The sequence below is a fragment of the Haliotis rufescens genome, unplaced genomic scaffold, assembly GCF_023055435.1.
Source record: "Haliotis rufescens isolate VD_foot unplaced genomic scaffold, xgHalRufe1.0.p SCAF_5, whole genome shotgun sequence".
Taxonomy (NCBI): Eukaryota; Metazoa; Mollusca; class Gastropoda; order Lepetellida; family Haliotidae; genus Haliotis; species Haliotis rufescens.
Window position 1 is genome coordinate 56,452,286 of NW_025964223.1, and position 24,180 is coordinate 56,476,465.

At 39.2% G+C, this 24,180-nt stretch overlaps 1 protein-coding gene across 2 annotated transcripts in view; it reads left to right on the plus strand.

Moving 5' to 3' along the window:
• LOC124125901 (chromatin assembly factor 1 subunit B-like) overlaps positions 1 to 23,772 on the plus strand; it is a 28,348-nt gene extending 4,576 nt beyond the window's left edge. For both annotated transcript variants that reach the window (XM_048384411.1, XM_048384410.1), the window contains exons 6-13: positions 799 to 902; positions 1,895 to 1,991; positions 4,483 to 4,740; positions 6,483 to 6,583; positions 6,937 to 6,988; positions 11,699 to 11,824; positions 20,593 to 20,824; positions 23,099 to 23,772. In XM_048384411.1, the coding sequence (XP_048240368.1) occupies positions 799 to 902; positions 1,895 to 1,991; positions 4,483 to 4,740; positions 6,483 to 6,583; positions 6,937 to 6,988; positions 11,699 to 11,824; positions 20,593 to 20,824; positions 23,099 to 23,461 (1,333 nt within the window). In that variant the 3' untranslated portion in view covers positions 23,462 to 23,772. The remainder of the gene's footprint in view (positions 1 to 798; positions 903 to 1,894; positions 1,992 to 4,482; positions 4,741 to 6,482; positions 6,584 to 6,936; positions 6,989 to 11,698; positions 11,825 to 20,592; positions 20,825 to 23,098) is intronic.
• Positions 23,773 to 24,180: the final 408 nt, after the last annotated feature.

Consider the following 24,180-nt stretch of genomic DNA (forward strand, 5'->3'; position numbering starts at 1 on the left):
GTTTGCACAGTTAACAAGATTTGCACAGGATTGAGATTGAAGGTCTTGGATTTTGAGATTTGGCTTCTGAAGTCATTCAGTTTAGATTTTGCCTTGAATAGAAATTAAGATAGATCATCTGCATTGAAAATGCCTTGAATTTTCCAAACCAATGCCTGATTGAAGTCAATCTCATTCAAATCAGGGGCCCGTTTCACAAAGGGATCGTAGCGCTAAGACGGTCGTAAGTCTATGTTAAAGTATAGGAGTTACGGTGGTCGTAGCGCTACGATTGCTTTGTGAAATGGGCCCCAGATCTTTTGCTCCGATCAGTTCTTCTCAGCATAAAGGTCTGAGGACACCCAAACAGCATATTGTTGACAATAATAATAATGTTGGTAAATTATCAAAAAAAAATATTTGAAAAATCAACATAATCAATGCTGAATCAATGCTGTATACAATATATTGATGATCATTTGCAACAGACCTGTCTCCCTTCCAGTGTTATGAATGTTTGCTTCTGTTTAAGTTAGATATGCCCAAATCTGTAACCATGGTAACAAGTTGGAAATATATGTAATATTTAATTTGCATGACATTGAATGTTGGGGGCGGTTGCCTTAATAATTCAGTGAATTTGTAACTGAAATGCTCTGTGAACCCGGTTTAAGTGAATGACGGAAGGTATATCTAGTGTTAAATAGTTACATAACACATTGCAATTGTATAAAAAGCGAAAAGGTACTATAGCGTGTGGATGACATTTTCTATATAAGAATATAAATATTAAAATTACTGACATGTTTCTTCCCTCAGAGGTCATCTGGAGGATGTATATGACTTATGTTGGTCAGCTGATGGCCGCTACCTCATCTCAGGGTCAGTTGACAACAGTGCTATACTATGGGACACCAGTAAAGGTGGGTTTTAGACAGTGTGTATTATTGTGGACAACAGTGCTATACTCTGGGCCACCAGTAAAGGTGGGTTTTAGACAGTGTGTATTATTGTGGACAACAGTGCTATACTCTGGGACACCAGTAAAGGAGGGTTTTAGACAGTGTGTATTATTGTGGACAACAGTGCCATACTCTGGGACACCAGTAAAGGAGGGTTTTAGACAGTGTGTATTATTGTGGACAACAGTGCTATACTCTGGGACACCAGTAAAGGAGGGTTTTAGACAGTGTGTATTATTGTGGACAACAGTGCTATACTATGGGACACCAGTAAAGGTGGGTTTTAGACAGTGTGTATTATTGTGGACATCAGTGCTATACTCTGGGACACCAGTAAAGGTGGGTTTTAGACAGTGTGTATTATTGTGGACAACAGTGCTATACTATGGGACACCAGTAAAGGTGGGTTTTAGACAGTGTGTATTATTGTGGACATCAGTGCTATACTCTGGGCCACCAGTAAAGGGAATAGAAAATGAATAGGTAACTTGTTCCAGAAAGTACATGTCCATGATTTGTCCACAAGATGTGCCCATCGTTGTCATGCATTCCCATGTTTCTTGGTCTGCTATCTGCTCACCCAGCAATGAATGTGTGTCCATTTCTGGTGACCACTGATTTGATGTTGCTGGAATATTGTTCGTAGCAGTGTAAAACCCAACTCACTCACTCACTCATTCATTCACTCACTCACTCACTCACTCACTCACTCACTCACTCACTCACTCACTCACTCACTCACTCACTCACTCACTCACTCACTCACTCACTCACTCACTCATCGTATCCAAATTACATGGATGTACAAGTAATGTTTATTTGTCAAATGTTATGGTAAAGTTGGTTGCTTTTATTTAATCAGTGATGGGATTGGTGGGTAATGGTGCCTACTACATCAAATAACAGAAAATGGTCATCATGCGTTTTTATTTTCTCTCTTTACACTTTTTCAGACTGCAAGCTAGCTTTGTTCAATGACCACAAAAGTTTTGTACAGGGTGTGGCGCTTGACCCCCTGAATGAATTTGTCGCCACACTCAGTAGTGACCGGTAAGTCATCATAAACTGATCAGGGCCCCGTTCCACAAAGCCATCTTAGGGCTAAGTTGATTGTAACTCACTAAGTATGCGATCTTAAATTTTTGTTACGATCAGCCGCCTGTTCCACAAAGCAATCTTAACTAAGAGAGTTGTAAGTTAAGATCAAAATGCTAAGTTGCTCCGGACCAACTTAGGATTGCTAAAATTGATCTTAAATATTGTACCATAACAACAAAGATGGCGACTTTTATTATGGTGTTTAAGGAAATGTGTCGTCTGCTAAACATGATCAAGGGAGGCCACTCTAAGGGAAACTGTCGTATCTTCATGGCTGAAGATTCCGGTCTTTGTTAAGATCGGCTACTTAAGAACTTGTAAAGTTACATCCGCCCTAAGATCGCTTTGTGGAACGGTTGTAAACTTTAGCTAAGACAATTTTAAAATCGACGTAAGTATCTAAGATTGATTGTAGTTACGATCGCTTTGTGGAACAGGGCCTGACTATCATCTTTAATGTCTGAAAATATTTTCTCTCTAATACAGCAATGAATTTCACAGATAACTGGCCAAAACAATTGTGTATACTACCAACAAAAAGTAAGGGAACATGATTTCATTGTAGCTATTGTTGAGGTGTACATTTACACTACCATGGCGTTGCATATGAGCGCAATATCTAATCCGAATGAAATTTCACATGAACAGCATGTGATGCACACAATGTGTGCGCCCATAGGGAACTCACAATCACTAATGCACTTGAGCTAAAAATGCTAAAAATGCCTGTGAGACAGTATCTCAATGAACAGACAAAATAGGAATTAGGGGTATGATAGAGGAGAGTGGTTGGGACGTCAGTATTCCAAGTTGCCAGAGTGTCTTGCAAATATAAAAGTGTAATTTCTCAATTGTGAGACAAGTACCGTCAAACGGGTGGGGTCGCAATGAGAACTGGGCAAGGCAGGCCTAAAAAAAAGACACCTAGACAAGATCGTTTCACTACATTAATTGCACTATGCAAAAGATTCAAACCTGTTCCTATTTTCAATAGAGAATTCCGTACAATAACAGGAAGGCGAATTTCAACATCTACTGTTAAGAGCCAGCTCTATGCAGCCAGCCTGAAAAGCAAGGCATCCTGGGAAGCACGTGACCCTAACACACAGCTCCAGATAACTTTTTGAGCAATTGAGTTTTTACTCTAGGGTTTCTATTTTAATTGGGCTATTACATTTTTCATTGGCTAACCAATATTTTTTCACTCATCAATTCGTCACACTCTTGGGTTTTTCCTAAAATTAGTGAACATTTTAAGATTTTAAAAAATGAAATAATGTTTTTGGATGTATATAACTATTTTAAATATATAGGCGTGACTCGAAAAGTAACTCGTAATTGCGTTTCGGAAATTAGGTCCTTTGTACACATGCTGAAAAAGCTTCACTGGGTATTTACGCAAGCTGTTTTTATACATTTGAGTTTTTTATTTAATGCATGCGTTTCTGTAGCAAGTTAATTGAAAGTAATTGGGTTTTGAATATTTTGGGGGGATATTTTACGTAAATACGCTGCTTATCTGTAGCTCTGCTAACAGCTTACCATAAGCAGCAAAGATTGGGGTGAACTAGGTAACACACGGGAGGGGCTGTGTGACAATGGTGTTACACCGTGTATAGAGACGAAGCAAGGTTTTGCCCCCAATTCACAGATGGTAGAAAACATTGGCAACGTAAGGGCGAGCGGTATGCCAGGGCAACAATTCTTGACCACGAGGCGTATGGGGGCAGTAGTGTCATGGTGGGGGCAGTATCACACATAGCTGTCGAACTGATTTGGTTATTATGAATTGACATGTGACTGGCCAGTGATATGTTGATGAAATTGTGCGTCCTGTCATTGTTCCATTTGCTAGAATTATCAGCAGAACTTTTGAACTGGAAGATGGCAATGCCAGACCACATCGTTCCGAGGTCTTCACCGATTATCTCCGACAAGAAGGCACATGGACATTAGACTGGCCCACTATGTCCCCTGACATGTCCCCAATACAGCGTCTGTAGGATATACGCGAAAGACCAAGCACCTGCTTTGGGTAACTCTTCAGGCGGAATGGCAGGCAATGCCAAGGGCAACCATGAACTAGTTTATCAACAGTATGCCATCAAGGTGTCACATATTTTGCCCAACACGATGGACGCAGTAAATGATCTACACGCCAAAATTAATTTTACAGACGTTCACTAGCATTTTTCATCAGTTCCCGAATTTTTTGTCGATAGTATATGATGCAAGATCAAACCAATACTAGTAGCAGGGTGGCCATGTTTGCTGTTGTTTTCCAGTGGTTTGGGGAATTGGTTGATATTTCATGAGATTGCATGATTGATTTCATGATTGATTTCTTGATCATGTAGATTGGAGACTGAAACCATATAAAGATTAATCATTGATAAGCTCTACAAATTGGAACACTTTTTCAGTCGTATGTTTTCTATGCCAGGTCGTGCCGGGTGTACAACATGACCAGCAAAACCTGTGTCCACAACACCTCCAAGATGCTCATCCCATCCACGACCTCCGACCCCGAAGTGAAACAGAAGCCTTTCAGGATGTACCACGACGACACCATGGGGTCCTTCTTCCGCCGCCTGGCATTCTCTCCAGACGGCCAGTTTCTCATCACGCCTGCTGGATGTGTGGAGCAAGGAGACAAAGTCACTAACGCTACGTTCATCTTCACAAGGAACTGTCTTTCAAAGTAGGGAACACTCATATATAGGCCTTAAAAATTAAAAGAATTGGTTCCCAGGCAATGACTTTTGCAAATATAGTGTGGGCAGACAGTGTTTGTTTTTATTGTGTGTTTTTTTTTTTGCTTGTTCAAACTAGTATGTAACTAAATAAACAGTTGTGTACCATCAACCTGGGAAAGGGCCTCCCTACATAAACAAGCACACAAACTCCTATTGCTGTCATGACCATAACACAAGATGTACAGTTAAGCAGTGCCCATCTAAAGGGAAGTAACTGTGTGCTATATTGGAACGCATTGTTTTTAAGTATTAGGATTTTTATAAAAAAAATTTAAAATGGAAATAAAAACGAAACATGCGGTGGACTTTATGATGATACGGATGGTGCCTGAGAACCAAGTCTATTAATTTTATTAAGGACTGTACTTAGCCTTAGGTAAAAACAATACAAAATGCCTCGTGATGATTCCTGCTGAGAATTGGTCCCCAGCAGCCTATGCTGGTTGTAAGAGAAGAGGGGCAGTCGGGTAGTCTAGTGGTTAAAGAGTTCGCTCGTTACGCCGAAGACCTGGGTTTGATTCCCGACATGGGTACAATAAGTAAAGCCCATTTCTGGTGACCTTCGCTATGATATTGCTGGAATATTGCTTAAAGCGGCGTAAAACCATACTCACCCACCTGTAAGAGAAGACCAAATGGATCGGGTGGTCAGGCTCACTGACTTGGTTGATTGCGTGTCCTCTGCCCCGATGGCATGGATCAGTGCTCATAATATTAATCACTGGATTGTCTGGTCCAGACCTGATTGTTTACAAACCACTGGATCTTATGGCAGGAGTATTGCAGACTGATGCGTTAAACAAACAACAAATACAATACAAAACTGCTGGTCCACTGGACAAAGACCTGTAAGAAGTAATGAGGACCAGTGGACTGACTGGCTAATAGAAAATCTCACTATGAGATGTAAACATGTTAAAACCTTAAAGAAACTATTTATAACTGATGTGATACAGTTGTCTGGGGAGTAGTATGAAAGACTAGGGTTGTTTCAGTGGCACTGGTTCAGATGACCTCATATGTACATGACTTCTTTCATATGTGAAATCAGGGAAAGTATGAACAAAAGTGAAAACTAGAACTTCCCTCCTATTCTGTTGGGCAATGTCTATATACGCCACCATGTAATATATACCACTACTCAAGTATCGATGACGTCATAGGTGTTGGTGAATCGTTGCAGCCCTAGTAAATATACACTACTCAACATTTGCTAAGGACCAAAATAGTCGTCTTTGGTCAAAGGTGTTCCTTAGTAAATGTTCAGTAGTATATACTACATTGTGTTGAATCTAGTTGTGTATCCTATACCAAATACCATATTTGACATAATAAACGCCCAGGGCCCTCTCACAATTAGAAATAGGGGGCTCTTTTTAGAATATTTTTTTGGCAAAAACACAGACTTGAAAGATGGTCAATTTCATGGTTTATGCTGACAGCCTGAAATGTTTATATACGACAGATATATTTTTCCAGAATTTAATTGCTCGTAATTAAGGGTGCCTAAAACACATGAGTGCATATTACACACGAATAGATCAGTCTTGTGTACATTGATCAATCGGAAGGGGTGCTAATTAGGATTGTTCACTAGCCAATATATTAGCAAATATAGCGGTGGGCGCTTATTAGAGCGGGGTGGTTATTATGTCAAATACGGTAATTAAACTATCGTTTTTCACAGGCCAGCATTGTACTTACAAAGTCCACAGAAGCCTACAATTGCTGTCCGACCATGCCCTCAACTCTTTGAACTGAGGAAAGTTGATAATAAAAATATAAAGGGTAAGAAATCTTGATTTATATTTTGTACAATAATCAGGATCAGACCTTTTGCTCCTGTACAAGAACATCATTTATCAAAGTCACTGCATCCCTTGGAGTCAATTTATCAGTGTCAAGAGGGAAATAGTTTTATTTTTTATTTTGTATCTATAAATGTTTGACAAAAAGATTGACTTGATGATGAAACTTTTATAGTCAGGATTATTGGCTCAGAACAGAGGTAACTGATGATGTGTCTTTGCTTGCGTGATTTTGTGTAAGAAGTGTCAGAAATAATTGATATTATTTTTTGCTGCATTTTATAACTGTTTGATATATATGACTAATTTGATTCAAATGATGCATTGTTGTAGACCAAGAAAACAACGATCTTAAAGAATGGGAGAAATATTCCACATTATTTTGGTGAGTCATCTATGTCTGTTTTCCCCATCAGGGATTCCCTGACAAAGGAGGCTGTATATGCTTGTCTTCTATGAGAATCCCCCTCGAGGGGAGCCCGGGTTAGAAAAGGTCCCCACCAGTCTGTGCTGGTCGTCAGAGCCGACGTAATGGATCGAGTGGTCAGGTTGAATTGGTTGATGGCGTGCCATTAAACCCTGATGGCGTGGATCGTTGTTCACAATATCCATCACTGGACTGTCTGGTCCTGACTTGATTATTTACAGTCTGGCAATATGTAACTAGAAAATTGCTGAGTGCTGCGTTAAACAGCAAGCAGACGATAGATGAGAATCAGGTGGTCTTCATCGGATGCTAATGGCATGGACAATTGTTATTGCTTTGATTGTTTCCTGGCCACTTTGATATAACTGGAATACTGCTGGCGGAAGGACAAGACAGGTTAAACAACCTTCGATCTTAAGGGTAGATAGAGACCCTGTGAAGATCCGGGGTAGAATAGTACTTCAGCAACCCATACTTGCCGTAAAAGGCGACTATGCTTGTCGTAAGAGGTAATTAATGGAATCGGGTGGTCAGGGTCGCTGACTTGGTTGATGCATGTCATCGTATCCCAAATGTGTGGATCGATGCTCATGATGTCAATTACTGGATTGTCTGGTCCAGACTCGATTATTTACAGACCCCTGTCATATAGCTGTAATATTGCTGAGTGCGACGTTAAACAACAATAAACAAACAAACAAACTTAAGGGTTGAAATGTTGATTCATAACTATCCATGAGCTATCAGCGATTCCCAATACTGACTGATCAGTTGAAGTGCTTCGTTGTTGAGGACAATACAATGTGAAGGCATCCATTGATATAACGTTTCGCCAGAATTTGACCACAGTTGCCAGTAATTGTTCATATGCATATTATCATTGAAGGTTATTGTTGTAAGACTATATCCTTCCATGACTTTATTACTTGGCACAGGCGTAGGTGGTCTAGTCATCAAGGTGCAGCAATTCGCTGTGCATAATCTCATCACTTGGGCACACCAGAAATCTATTATCGTGGGTTCAAATCCACGTTCGCCCTGATTATGTTTCTAGGTTTGTAAGCACCAAACCCCTGCTCGTGGGTTTCACCAAAGCTTCAGCTTTCCTCCCACATTAAGCTGACAAGCCGTGATATAAGTGGTACACTGTTCAAAGTAGGTTAAACCCAACTCACTCACTCATTCACTCACTCACTCATTTTGTCATATGTCAAACAAAGGTAAAAGGTCAAGGTCACAAGGTAGAAAGAACTCCCTAAAGAGTTGGTGGTTATACAAAAGTATCAATGTGTTATGTATTGGAGAAAACACGCTTACAAGGCTTTGCTAAACAGAGCATGCCCTGGGGGTCGGGAAAAACCGCGGGGGCTTCGCCTCCTTGGTTTTTCCCTCTCCCCAGGGCATGCTCTGTCTACCAAAACCGAGGGAAAGTGTTTTTCCATACTTATAAACCGAAAAAAGAAATTTAAAACAACATTTATCAAAATTTTTATGTTTCGAACATACTTACCATGAACCTTAGGAAACGCACGTAAAATATCTGTTGCTGGTGTACGGATCTTGAAAAGGACATTCTTAAAACCAGTGAGGCTTATCAACACCTCTGTACCCTCGTGGTACACTCACTGGGCTACAGATATGAAGGTTGCAAGTTCGATCCTCGGGAATATAAAGAAAACATTTGTCGTTTGATTTTACATTTCATTACATGTTACAATCTGAACGGAAGTTACATTAATAAAACACCCAGGACATTATATAAAATCCCTGGGATATTATAGCAAATATGACTTGAATATCCTATAAAATCCCTAGGATATGTTAAAAATCCCAGGGATATTATATAAAATCCCAGGGACATTACAACGTCCCTGTTTATGAGACTTAACCCGACTGGAAAGTAAAACCTTACAATAGGTTTTAATGCCTATAGAAAGAAGTCTCTTACTTAATAGCGATCCAAATGAATAGGTTTATAAACTAGGTATATGCCTCTCTAAGATGGGGGCCTGCCTGCTTTGGTCAAGAAAAATCAGAAGTCAAGGTTAGCGTTCAGGTTTTTGTAAAATGTGGTGATATCATTTTCAGTTTCTGTAACAAGGTTATCTCAACATGAATGAAACTTGTTATTTGTGTGCATCTTAAATCCTACCCCATCATGTCTATAGTTTTTTTAGTCACAGGTCAAGGTTATCTTAAAGGTAATTGTGTAAAGTAGTTGTATCATTCATTGCCAACTTCTGTTTTACGTTCAAATGAACAATCAAGTGACTTTGAAATTGTAGCTCAAGTATATTTCAATTAAGTCAAGGTCACTACCAAGGTCACAGCAATTTGGAGTCATTAAGCTGTTTATATGGGTTAATTGAATTCTGCAGCTGAGTGATGAGATATTATTTTTTTTAACCATAAAAGCCTTTGATCATGCCAGTATTGGTTCGAAGAGGTTAAAAAAATACCATTGCCCGACAGTCACTTTTACCAGTCAGGCAAGCTATCCTCATCACTGATGCACTGAAGTGCACGGTTGTACGGCCTGATTATGGGGGCTTTCAGGAAATGGCAGTGAAGCGTCTGCCTGTTTTTGCAAGTAATTGCAAACTACGTTGAACTTACACTTATGACTGTTTTCAATCCTTGGTAAATATATTCGGCCCCAGGTCTTTAGCATATGTTGGTAAAAACTTCCAAATTGGATGAATACTTTTTAAATTCTCGTTCAGATGTGAGCTCCAGAGATTCATACTTAGTTTTACATTGTAATATTAATTGGATTGGAAGCAAAGAATATGTTAAGAGAAGGACAAAGAAATCCAAAACACTTTGAAAATCATCTCCAGTTGAGACAAAATAGCACTTGATGTACCAATTACCTGGCATGGGCACTCCTGGAATGGTACCTATTTCTTCTTCAAAGGTGTCTGTCCAGATTGTATATACCATATTCGACGTAATAAGCGCCCAGGGCGCTCTCAAAATTAGAAATAGGGGGCTCTTATTTGAATATTACTTTGGTGGAAAAAACAGAGTTGAAAGAAAAATTTCGTGGTTTATGCTGACAGTCTGAAATGTTTATATACGACAGATATATTTTTCCAGAATTTAATTGCCCATAATTAAGTGTGCATATAACACACGAGTGCGTATTATACACAAATAAATAAGTCTTGTGTACATTTATCAATCGGAAGGGGTGCTGATTGGGATTGTTCACTTGCCAATATATTAGCAAATATCGCCGTGGGTGCTTATTAGAGCGGGGCGCTTATTACGTCGAATTACGGTATATATAAGTTTACCAAGTACCGGAAATTTGTTGTTATGTTTTGCTGAGCCACTTCCTATAGCAGCCTTCACAGGGCTTGGAGAGGTTTATGAATGTCATAAACAGACTTGAAAATACTACTTACCTTTGGTAATTAAAGCGTTTGACCTAGAAATGCACTGGAATGTCAAGAAGAACTCCTTCAAATTCCTTTCAAAGTACGGTTAAATTCAAATTCTTCAAAAAACATAATTGGTGCAATGATTGCAAAAAATATCAGACATACTTTTTGTACAATTTGATATTTATTTGAAGTGGGCATCTGTTACAAGTCCAGGATACCCTACATAAGCTGACAGTTTGATTTGCAGTGGTGAACTATTGTATATATACACACGGAAAGAAGTTAAACACCACCTATATATTTACCATGTAGAATTGTCATGTTTTAGAATTGTATCCTGTGTTACATTTCTGACAAAACACTTTAATACACAGTGTGACATACACATGTTGACATACAGAACAGAATCCGAGTATGAAGCAATACAGATGTGACGACCCAGTCTGCTGCTTCCTCAGCTTCTTCCCATCATATGATGTGACCTTGGCCTTTTGACCTTGGCCTTGGCCTTTTGATTTTGGCCTTGTGACCTTGGCCTTGTGACCTTGTACTTGTGACTGTCTGAAGCAATTCTGATTTTGGACATTTATGAAAGAGATCCATGTCATATGGAGATATTTCTAAGAGAGAGTTTTGAGTAATTGAAGGGCCTTTATCCATCTGTGTTTGCTTTGTTAAAGTAAGTGAGGGTATTTATTGTAGGGGTGGGGCGGGCCAGTGGAATTGGTCTTACAACTGTATCATGCTCTGCTGACACACATACACAATTTTTTCATGACCCCCTCTAATATAAATATCTCTCTTTATATATATCATGCCATGTAATTAAGAAATGAATCCTTGTAACATTTTCAGCTGCGTCAACACTGTCGTGTATTCTGTGCTATGGGCCTGTGGCCTTACAGTTATATATAAATAAAGTGAATTGAATTGACATGTTAAAGCAGTTGAGTGGGGATTTGTTTTTCAAATTTCATGCCTTTTCCCTTGTTTGAAACAGAATTTTAAAGTCTGTTGAATCATTGAGGAGTCTATTAAATCATTTGGGATTCTTTTGAATCGCTCAGCAAGCTGTTGAATCGTTCAGGAATCTATTGAAACTTCAGGAGTCTAATGAATCATCCAGGAGTCTTGTGAATCGCTCAGCAGTCTGTTGAATCATTTAGAATTCTGTTGAATCGCTCAGCATTTTGTTGAATCATTCAGGATTCTATTGAATCATCCAGAAGTCTAGTAAATCGTTCAGGAGTCTGTCTGCACATGTTACATTCTGTTTCAGTTTACCATACCGAGTTGTGTTCGCTGTTGTGTCTGAAGACGCTGTGCTGTTGTACGACACCCAGCAGACGACCCCCATCGCCTACATCGGCAACACGCACTACCTGCAGATGACGGACATCACATGGTTGGTCCTCTCTCCCTACTGGCTGGTCATGTTTCACTTACAGACGCCAACCACACATTTGGTGGAACCCTTACGATATTTATGCAATTCTAGCAATCCGATAAGTAATAAATATCACAAATTTCCGCCAAAAAAACCATCACCAGTGATTTGATTTAGTTATTGATTTGACAGTGATTGTGGTGGTGGGATAGCCTAGTGGTTAAAGCGGATGCTCATCGCACCAAAGGCACAGGTTCGATTCCCCACATGGGTACATGTTCCCCGTCGTGATAATCCTGGAATATAACTAAAAGCGCCGTAATACTCACTCACTTATGGTGGTTGAGGTGCGTGAAAAAAACCATGTTGGTTAAAAGACGCATAAATATACAATATGGTCATGCGATTATGTATCGGCCACTCACATCATACTTTCACCGAAGTGGTAAACGTCTGAGACCTGTATCACTTCGGGCTTTCCTCCCACATTAAGCTGACACGCCGTGATATAACTGTAATACTGTTAAAAGCGGTGTTAAGCACAACTCACTCACTCACATCATACTTTTATGAAAAAAGCTTTTTGTGTGTAATAATAATAGTAACCATAATAATAATAATAAAAATAATGCTATAGCTCAAAATTCCACATCAATGAGGGACATACCCTCATACATAATGTATCACGTTGTGTAAGTTAATTACCAAAGACATTGTCACTCAGTCTTGCCTGGCCAAGTTTACAGATTTTTAGGAGTTCAGGCAATATAATATATGAATTTTTTATTTTTTTTGACAAAAGAATACTGTCTGTCATGTAATGATGGAGAGTAAATTGTTGTGTTTTTGTCAGTTATGTACTAATTCTAGACCCCAAGACCCCCGATATAGCTAATTGCCAGAAAACAGGGTTTGTATTGCTCGTTCACTGTCATCCCAACGGCGCAGTAAACACTGTTTGTTTTTGTCAAGACAGATAATTCCTTCCCCTTTTCTTGTTTTTCTTTTGATATCTTCTTTGCATCTTGTGTTTAGACAAGGCTTTTTAAAAAAATGGCTTTGGATTCTTCCCAAACTAAAAAAATATAAAGTAAAAACAAAAGAATCCCTACTGCACGGATCGATGCTTATGATGTCAATCACTGGATTGTCTGGTCCAGTCTCGATTATTTACAGACTGCCGTCCTATAGCTGGAATGTTGTTGAGTGCAGCTTTAAACAACATGCAAACAAATCAGGACTCGGCCTGGAAAGACAAAATTCAAAAGTACTATATATTTTATTATAAAATTTCCATGAACCTCCCAAAACGTGTGTATTTTTTTTATGGCCCTCCCCTAGAGACTGCTGTTTGTTTGGTCTCTCTGCCCTTATTCCCCCTGTAGATAGATGTAGTACTTTGTTCCTCACCATGAGGCTGTGGTAGCCTAGTGGTTAAAGCATTTGCTTGTCACCCCAAAAGTCCAGGTTCAGTTCCCCCACATGGGTTCCTCTAATGATGAGGGGGTACGGGTGGCCCAGTCGTCTAAGGCGCCGCGATTCGCTGTGCAGAGTTGCGTCCCTTGGGCACGCCAGAAACCTATGATTGTAGGTTCGAATCTTGGTTCGCCCCAATTATGTTTCTAGGTTTGTCAGCACCATACCCGTGCTCGTGGGTTTCACCGAAGTGGTTAACGTCTGAGACCTGCATCACTTCGGGCTTTCCTCCCACATTAAGCTGACACGCCGTGATATAACTGGAATAATGTTAAAAGCGGCGTTAAACCCAACTCACTCACTCACTCTAATGATGTACTGCTCCATGGTATGGAACCTAGGCACTATACAGATTATTGTTATTATAACATTGCTAAAAGAGGATGTAAGACCACACTTCACTCACCATTCCTGATCCTTGAATACAATTGAATATAATTAAATACAACCCTTTGATAATGAATTATCCCCAACATTATTCCATTAAGTAGAATATTCCTTACCATCTTGCCAGACTTGCACAGATAAGTGTTATGAGTGTCTGAGAGATATGTTTTTGATGTTCTCAGAGACCATCATTTCTGGCTAATTTAAACTTGTTTTTGAGAAAATGGGTAAAAAATCAAAGGGTAGAGTTTTAAGCGCAGCTTTTGCATTAATAAAAACTCTGATAACGTGAAGTGTTCTTCACATAGATGTTTTAATGACTCCATAAAAAGTGACCAGAAAAATGCCCAAAGGATATAAAAACCTGTAAATAGTTTCTTTGTGAAAGAAAACAGACTGCTGCTTTTTGAAAAGAACCGTCATAACTTCGTGATGTTTGAGTGTTTTTTCTGTGTTTTTAAGAGTCAATGTTCTTCACCTCCCAAGTTGAGATATTAGTTTCGTGGTCCCCAGAATGTCAATAGATCAGCAAAATGTGACTCTCCATGTCCTCTCCTGTTTCCTGTATTCCTGCCAGTGATGATACGTCCATGCTACAGGCACATGTGGTGCCGCCATCTGACGTCCCTGACGATGTGGTGCATGGGGCCATCTGAGGCAGACATCACTCAGAGTAAAGTAGCACCTGAGTGATAAACTTCAAATATTATGTGTGATATATTTCTTGTGGAGTTGTCTGAAATATAATCCTGGAGTTGTCCTTGATATATTCCTTGTGTGGTCGGTGACACAATCCTAGAGTTGTCTTTGATATATTCCTAGAGCTGTCTTTGATATATTCCTGGAGTTTTCTTTGACATATTCCTAGAGTTTTCTTTGATATATTCCTGGAGTTGTCATTGATATATTACTGCAGTTGTCTTTGATATATTTCTAGAGTTGTCTTTGATATATTCCTGGAGTTGTCTTTGATATATTCCTGGAGTTGTCAGCGATATATTCCTGCAGTTGTCTTTGATATATTTCTAGAGTTGTCTCTGATATATTTCTAGAGTTGTCTTTGATATATTCCTAGAGTTGTCTTTGATATATTCCTGGAGTTGTCTTTGATATATTCCTGGAGTTGTCAGCGATATATTCCTGCAGTTGTCTTTGATATATTTCTAGAGTTGTCTTTGATATATTCCTGGAGTTGTCAGTGATATATTCCTGGAGTTGTCAGTGATATATTCCTGCAGTTGTCATTGATATATTCCTAGAGTTGTCTGTGATATATTCCTGGAGTTGTCTTTGATATATTCCTAGAGTTGTCTTTGATATATTGCTGGAGTTTTCTTTGATATATTCCTGGAGTTGTCAGTGATATATTCCTTCAGTTGTCTTTGATATATTCCTGGAGTTGTCAGTGATATATTCCTGGAGTTGTCAGTGATATATTCCTGCAGTTGTCTGTGATATATTCCTAGAGTTGTCTGTGATATATTCCTGGAGTTTTCTTTGACATATTCCTAGAGTTGTCAGCGATACATTCCTGCAGTTGTCTTTGATATATTTCTAGAGTTGTCAGTGATATATTCCAGGAGTTGTCAGTGATATATTCCTGCAGTTGTCATTGATATATTCCTAGAGTTGTCTGTGATATATTCCTGGAGTTGTCTTTGATATATTCCTAGAGTTGTCTTTGATATATTCCTGGAGTTGTCAGTGATATATTCCTGCAGTTGTCTTTGATATATTTCTAGAGTTGTCTTTGATATATTCCTGGAGTTTTCTTTGACATATTCCTAGAGTTGTCTTTGATATATTCCTGGAGTTGTCAGCGATACTTTCCTGCAGTTGTCTTTGATATATTTCTAGAGTTGTCTTTAATATATTCCTGGAGTTGTCAGTGATATATTCCAGCAGTTGTCATTGATATATGCCTAGAGTTGTCTTTGATATATTCCTGCAATTGTCTTTGATATATTCCTGGAGTTGTCTTTGATATATTCCTGGAGTTGTCAGTGATATATTCCTGGAGTTGTATTTGTTATATTCCTGGAGTTGTCTGTGATATATTCCTGGAGTTGTCTGTGATATATTCCTAGAGTTGTCTTTGATATATTCCTAGAGTTGTCTTTGATATATTCCTGGAGTTTTCTTTGACATATTCCTAGAGTTGTCTTTGAAATATTCCTGGAGTTGTCAGTGATATATTCCTACAGTTGTCTTTGATATATTTCTAGAGTTGTCTTTGATATATTCCTAGAGTTGTCTGTGATATATTCCTGGAGTTTTCTTTGACATATTCCTAGAGTTGTCAGCGATACATTCCTGCAGTTGTCTTTGATATATTTCTAGAGTTGTCAGTGATATATTCCTGGAGTTGTCAGTGATATATTCCTGCAGTTTTCTTTGACATATTCCTAGAGTTGTCTGTGATATATTCCTGGAGTTGTCTTTGATATATTCCTAGAGTTGTCTTTGATATATTCCTGGAGTTGTCAGTGATATATTCCTGCAGTTGTCTTTGATATATTTCTAGAGTTGTCAGTGATATATTCCTGGAGTTGTCAGTGATATAATCCTACAGTTGTCCTTGATATATTCCTGGAGTTGTCTTTGATATATTCCTAGAGTTGTCTTTGATATATTCCTGGAGTTGTCAGTGATATATTCCTGCAGTTGTCTTTGATATATTTCTAGAGTTGTCTTTGATATATTCCTGGAGTTTTCTTTGACATATTCCTAGAGTTGTCTTTGATATATTCCTAGAGTTGTCTTTGATATATTCCTGGAGTTTTCTTTGACATATTCCTAGAGTTGTCTTTGATATATTCCTGGTGTTGTCAGTGATATATTCCTACAGTTGTCTTTGATATATTTCTAGAGTTGTCTTTGATATATTCCTGGAGTTGTCATTGATATATTCCTGGAGTTGTCTTTGATATATTCCTGCAATTGTCTTTGATATATTCCTGGAGTTGTCTTTGATATATTCCTGGAGTTGTCAGTGATATATTCCTGGAGTTGTATTTGTTATATTCCTGGAGTTGTCTGTGATATATTCCTGGAGTTGTCTGTGATATATTCCTACAGTTGTCTTTGATATATTCCTAGAGTTGTCTTTGATATATTCCTGGAGTTTTCTTTGACATATTCCTAGAGTTGTCTTTGATATATTCCTGGTGTTGTCAGTGATATATTCCTACAGTTGTCTTTGATATATTTCTAGAGTTGTCTTTGATATATTCCTGGAGTTGTCATTGATATATTCCTGGAGTTGTCTGTGATATATTCCTGGAGTTGTCAGCGATACTTTCCTGCAGTTGTCTTTGATATATTTCTAGAGTTGTCTTTAATATATTCCTGGAGTTGTCAGTGATATATTCCAGCAGTTGTCATTGATATATGCCTAGAGTTGTCTTTGTTATATTCCTGGAGTTGTCTGTGATATATTCCTGGAGTTGTCTGTGATATATTCCTGGAGTTGTCTGTGATATATTCCTGGAGTTGTCTTTGATATATTCCTGGAGTTGTCTTTGTTATATTCCTGGCATTGTCTTTGATATATTCCTGGCATTGTCAGTGATATATTCCTGGAGTTGCCTGTGATGTATTCCTGGAGTTGTCTGTGATATATTCCTGGAGTTGTCTGTGATGTATTCCTGGAGTGTCTTTGATATATTCCTAGCATTGTCAGTGATATATTCCTGGAGTTGTCTGTGATATAGTCCTGGAGTTGTCTTTGATATATTCCTGGCATTGTCAGTGATATATTCCTGGAGTTGTCAGTGATGTATTCCTGGAGTTGTCTGTGATGTATTCCTGGAGTTGTCTGTGATGTATTCCAGGAGTTGTCAGTGATATATTCCTGGAGTTGTCAGTGATGTATTCCTGGAGTTGTCTGTGATGTATTCCTGGAGTTGTCAGTGATGTATTCCAGGAGTTGTCAGTGATATATTCCTGGAGTTGTCTGTGATGTATTCCAGGAGTTGTCAGTGATGTATTCCTGGAGTTGTCTGTGATGTATTCCTGGAGTTGTCTGTGATGTATTCCTGGAGTTGTCTGTGATGTATTCCAGGAGTTGTCAGTGATATATTCCTGGAGTTGTCTGTGATGTATTCCAGGAGTTGTCAGTGATGTATTCCTGGAGTTGTCTGTGATGTATTCCTGGAGTTGTCTGTGATGTATTCCAGGAGTTGTCAGTGATATATTCCTGGAGTTGGTTAATAATGCATGGATGTTCAGGAATCTAAGGTGAAGTGTGCTGTCTGTCTTACACAGGGAGCTGTGAGTGACAAGTGAAGATACAACACTTGCTTAAAGCAATTTGGATTAGCTTCTTGTTTTTGTTTTCATATTTAGTTGAAATCATTATCTTCAAAAAGTCCCCCACAAACCATTTTTTTCCCAAGCATCCAGAGCATAAAGAAAACATCAAAATACATTCTAAATTAGAATCCCCTCAGCATGTTCCTCCGGTGTATGAGGTCACGTTTGTATGTCAGTATTAACCTTCTCTTGCCAGTGATGATACGTCCATGCTACAGGCACATGTGGTGCCGCCGTCTGACATCCCTGACGATGTGGTGCATGGGGCCAGCTGAGGCAGCTAGAAATATTGCTAAATGTTTTGTAATACCAACTGAAACTTACCTGAAGAAACAGACTGTCCTGGACATGGCATAGAGTAAAAGAGAAACATTAAAATTTACCCTTCGTGGCCTCAAAGCAGAAGCATGTTTCATATCTCTTAGTGTTCAGGTACATTGGGACTGAGAAAAAACTCACTGAGATCTCAGATAAGTTCCATGGTGTCAAATTGCTGACTGAACAAAAATGTTAAAATCCCTTTGTGTCTCCTACAAGCCGATCCAGACACCAAGGTACTGTAAATCTTGAAATTAACGCGAGCATGGATTAAATGCGAAAAAATGCGTTTGGTCTTTGTTCGCATTAATGAAACTTCGCATTTATGTCTCCAAAATGACTATCAACAATAAGTCGGCCTCACTGCACACTTTGGAGTTGTCAGTGATATATTCCTGGAGTTGTCTGTGATGTATTCCTGGAGTTGTCTGTGATATATTCCTGCAATTGTCTTTGATATATTCCTGGAGTTGTCTGTGATGTATTCCTGGAGTTGTCATGATATATTCCTGGAGTTGTCTGTGATATATTCCTGCAATTGTCTTTGATATATTCCTGCAATTGTCTTTGATATATTCCTGGCATTGTCAGTGATATATTCCTGGAGTTGTCCTTGATATATTGCTGGAGTTGTCTGTGATGTATTCCTGGAGTTGTCATGATATATTCCTGGAGTTGTCTGTGACATATTCCTAGAGTTGTCAGTGATATATTCCTGGAGTTGTCAGTGATGTATTCCTGGAGTTGTCTGTGATGTATTCCTGGAGTTGTCTGTGATATATTCCTGCAATTGTCTTTGATATATTCCTGGAGTTGTCTGTGATGTATTCCTGGAGTTGTCATGATATATTCCTGGAGTTGTCAGTGATATATTCCTGCAATTGTCTTTGATATATTCCTGGCATTGTCAGTGATATATTCCTGGAGTTGTCTGTGATGTATTCCTGGAGTTGTCATGATATATTCCTGGCATTGTCTTTGATATATTCCTGGAGTTGTCAGTGATATATTCCTGGAGTTGTCAGTGATGTATTCCTGGAGTTGTCTGTGATATATTCCTGGAGTTGTCTGTGATATACTCCTGGTGTTGTCAGTGATATATTCCTGGAGTTGTCAGTGATGTATTCCTGGAGTTGTCTGTGATATACTCCTGGAGTTGTCAGTGATGTATTCCTAGAGTTGTCTGTGATGTATTCTTGGAGTTGTCTGATATAGTCCTGGAGTTGTCATGATATGTGGGAGCTACTGAGTGGTTCATAATGCATGGATGTTCAGGAATCTAAGATGAAGTGTGCTGTCTGTCCTACACAGGGAGCTGTGAGTGACCAATGAAGATACAACACTTGCTTAAAGCAATTTGGATTATCTACTTCTTTTTGTTATAATTTTTTGTTGAAAATCATTATCCTCTAAAAGTCCCCCACAAACCATTTTTTCACAAGCATCCAGAGCATAAAGAAAACATCAAAATACATTCCAAATTAGAATCCCCTCAGCATGTTCCTCCGGTGTATGAGGTCACGTTTGTATGTCAGTATTAACCTACTCTTGCCAGTGATGATACGTCCATGCTACAGGCACATGTGGTGCCGCCGTCTGACGTCCCTGACGATGTGTTGCATGGGGCCATCTGAGGCAGCTAGAAATATTGCTAAAAGTTTTGTAATACCAACTGAAACTGTTAGAAAGCTCACTTGAGTCTCACTTTGAGTTGTACAACATGTTATTATTTGCTCTAAAGGACTTAAAAAGGCCTTAAATGTTTTTTTGCATTAACAATGGAGTGGCAGGTGCTTGATATGTTCCTTGGTGCCGTTGTTCAAAACAACCTTAGCGCTACAACTGTAGTAAGTCTATGTTAAGGTATGGGAGTTACAATCACCTTAGCGCTAAGATCGCTTTGTACAATGGCACCCTGGTGTTTTCAGTAAGATGTAGAGGGTCGTGCAGTGTTGGAGACACCAGTGTAAGGAAGTCGATGCTTGGCTGTCCCTGCAGCGTTAAAGAACAAACAAACAAATCATTGTATTGTGACTAAGCATTCCAGAGAGACGTCTGTCTTTCAGCTGTTTGAGTACTCACAAAGAAATTGCTACCATAAATGACCATTGTCTAATTCTACCATGAAGTTGGCCAATCACAATCAAGCATGTTCTTATCATAAGTTTCAAATCCAAATAACCACCTCTAACTGTAACAATGATTTGAAGATGCATCACTGCAAGTGACCCAGCCCTACACTGAAAACGGTATGTTTATCTCCTAATTTGACACTGCTCTCTTCTCTGCAGGTCCAGCAATGGTCGGATACTGGTGGCATCCTCTTCGGATGGCTTCTGCACGCTGGTGACATTTGACGAGGGGGAGCTTGGGGTCCCCTACGTCCCCGAGGAGAAACAAGCAGATGTGAAGGACTCAGAATCTTCATCTGATGCTCCAAGCATCGACCTCAAGTCAGAATCTCGCTTGCGGACGGAGCCAGTGGCGAAGATGGCCCAGCGGACCACAAGCCCGAATAAATTGGTATGAACGGAAGTTGTCATACAAACTCTTCCAGTTTCTGAAACTTTTCTTGAGAAACACGGCACACAAGCTTTAAGAGGTCTTGCACGTAGATTCTGTCTTGACAAGGCATTGAAGGTGGATAGTGTGCCTTGAAAAGGAAGAGAATTTTAAGTTTATGCCCACCTCAAGTGTACTACTTAAATATAAACCTTTCTTGCCAAAGTTTGAAAAAAACCTGTTGAAATCTGAAAAATAATGCTGTAAAAGCAAACAATGTTCAACAGCAAGTGGATGGACGGGTACTTTGTGTGAGAGAATTTGACCCTGATCATTGGTAGTTGGAAGATTTTACATTGAGTGGAGGGGGCTGAAAGCTCACATCATGTATTGACAAGAGAGTGAAGTAGACAGGTCTTGCAAAGAAAGAAACATCAAACAAGATCAGATTTTAAAAAGGATTAAGAAAATCGCAGTGATTGAGGTGGCATTTTGTGTCCATGACTGTGATTGTTTCTTCAAGACACCATCATCTGCCACCATTGTTGGTGATGTTTTTGAAAATAAAACTATTCGAAATGAGGAGTCTTTGATGTTTGCTCCTGTAATATTTGAATCTTGGCCTTAAAATCTTTGTCATAAGGGCAATGACAATGTCTATTGATTTTAAAGTCTTAGTTTCAAACACTAAAACATTTGACATCAAAGACTGCTGTTCCAAATGTGATGATACTCTGAATGGTCTGTTTATTACCATGACAGTCTGAACTTATAAAGATTAAGGAATATTAGTTGCATGATTCTCACAGTGTAATGGTTGGGTTTTTTTCAGTTTGAAGGTTAAGGTGCTTGAAATGTTTTCAAATCCATTTAGTCTGTGTAATGTGTTTGAAATGTGAGGGAAATGGCACGACAATGTTCAAATGAAATAAATGGTAGCAGACAAATCTAGGGCTCGTGCCTAGTGTGTTCTAGGGCTCCAGGATAATGCAGGGAACGAGGCGGCAGGTTTTTAGAGTATTTTATCTAAGGTTCTTGCAGTTCTGGAAAGTGTATGTGAAAATGGGTTATATCAAAGAATTTTATGAAACCGATTTGGAGAAGAATCTGAAGTGAAAAAATACTGAACAGCATGTCTTTGATAAAATTAGGTGAAGATTTGCAACAGCATCCTCATCCTTGATTGTCTAGGGTACCGGTATTATGTCCGGTCTGCTTGGATACATACCCTGGACTGATTCACAACCCCAGCTTCATACCCATGCTAAGAGGTTTCACCAGAGTGGTAACAATCTGAGACCTGCATCATTTTCGGCTTTCCTCCCACATTAAATAGAAACACCTTGACATAACTGATATAAACTCACTCATTACCATTGCTTCAATTTTGCCTGTATAGATTTAAGAGTCAGCTACAGCTTTTCATAACCCTCGTTGATCTAGTGTTACTACATTTCGGGATCGGGTCTTCAGGGTCGCTGACTTGGTTGATGCATGTCATCTTATCCCAATTGCGTGGATTGATGTTCATGATGTCAACCACTGGACTGTCTGGACCAGATTTACAGACCGCCGTCATATAGCTGTTATATTGCTGAGTATGGCATTAAACAACAAACAAACAAAACCTCAGTGGGCTAGAATGTGAGGACATTCAAGTTAAAGACAACAATAACGTGGATTCTTGGTACCATGTCTAAATGATTGTGTGTCTTGTATACCCAGAACAATGACTGCTGTCGAGTGCAGCATTAAACAACAAACAAAACAAACATTTTCAACTTGTCCAGGGTTTTACCTTGACGAACCAGGTGACCACCGCCTCTTAATTTCAAGGGTCCTTTCAGGAAGTATGAGTGTCCTGTGAAGGATTGAAATGGTGTATGTACTGTAAGATTTGATATTTGTTTTACTTACCGAATCTTTTTCTTTCTTGTCAAGAGTTTGGTAAACTGAACATTATTGTGCATCCCTTGGGCGATCTTAGCGCTAAGATGATCGTAACTCCCATACTTTAACATAGGCTTACAATAGTCTTAGCGCTAAGATGATTGTAACTCCCATACTTTAACATAGGCTTACAATAGTCTTAGCGCTAAGATCGCTTTGTGCAAGTGGGCCCTGGACAGACAATTGTGTGTCTTGTAACACCCTGCAAGTCCTTATGAACTTGAAACTTTCTGAATGTAGCCCCAGCAAAGATGTCTCATAAAGGTGCTCACTAATCCATGAGTTACTGATTCTTGGGGCTTTAAGTCTCCGTAATGTAACAGACAGTGTTTTCATTTTCTCCAGAAATCCCCGCCAGAAGTTGCTGCGATGGAAGTAGACACTGGAAGCGAGGACCTTATTCTCATTCTGGACGACACAACAAATGATGCCTCTGGCTTAGACAAGTCTCACAGCAGTGATACAAGCAGAAGTGGAGACACTCAGACAACATCTGACAAGATGGATACTGGGAACAACAAGAGTAAAGACGAGGTTCCCCCCACAAGTAGCAATATAGCCGTGAAACCAATGAACACTAAGATGAAATCCCCTGAAAATGGGTCTGGACTTGCTGTGAAACCCGTTGCTGGCTCAAGTGGTACAACGGCTGGGAGTAAGCCGAAGCGTATTCAGTTCCAGACAATATCCCTTCTCAAGCCTAAGTGAGATTATTTTATGAAAATGAGCAACTACTAAAAGAAACATGATGTATCGAAGGAGAGATTGATTAGCCAATCTACAGAGCATATTTTCAGCATGTTTTTTCTGTGTAAGAGAGACGTCACGCTGTTAGATCAATCAGTTTATGTCTGGAACTGAAAAAAACCAAAAGGTTTCTTGTTAATTGCCAGATTCCTAGTTTGGCAGACAGACATATTTGTAAGAGATGTGCAACTCAAGTGCTTTATGATCTTGGAGGATTTTATACACATTGTCAGTGTGAAATGGATTTTTAAGATAAAATTCAATTTTCCCAACTGTGTTGTCTGTTTGATTAAATGCTTGGATGGAGTATTGCACTCATAGCCTATTGGTTTTGTGGAGCGAAATATTATTCAGAATTTCTTTATTTCAGAGCTCAGAATCAGATACTTTTCCAGCATGTGCTCAAAATAATTGATGTCATCCGATTAGAAAGATATTTAATTTGTGAAATAACGGTATCAGTTCACATCAAGATATTCATCATTATTGAATGCTTGCAGTGGGCGTTTGAAATACAGGGATGTTTCACACTCACTTCATTTTCACATCATGGGTTACAAGAGTTTCAGATCCTGTACCGCCTCCCTCGTGCTCTAGTGGTCTGCCGGAGAGCCGAAGGCAGGGGTCTTGTCATTAAGGGGCTAAAAGAAGGACTGGTCGGCTCTGAGTCAGTATACTGT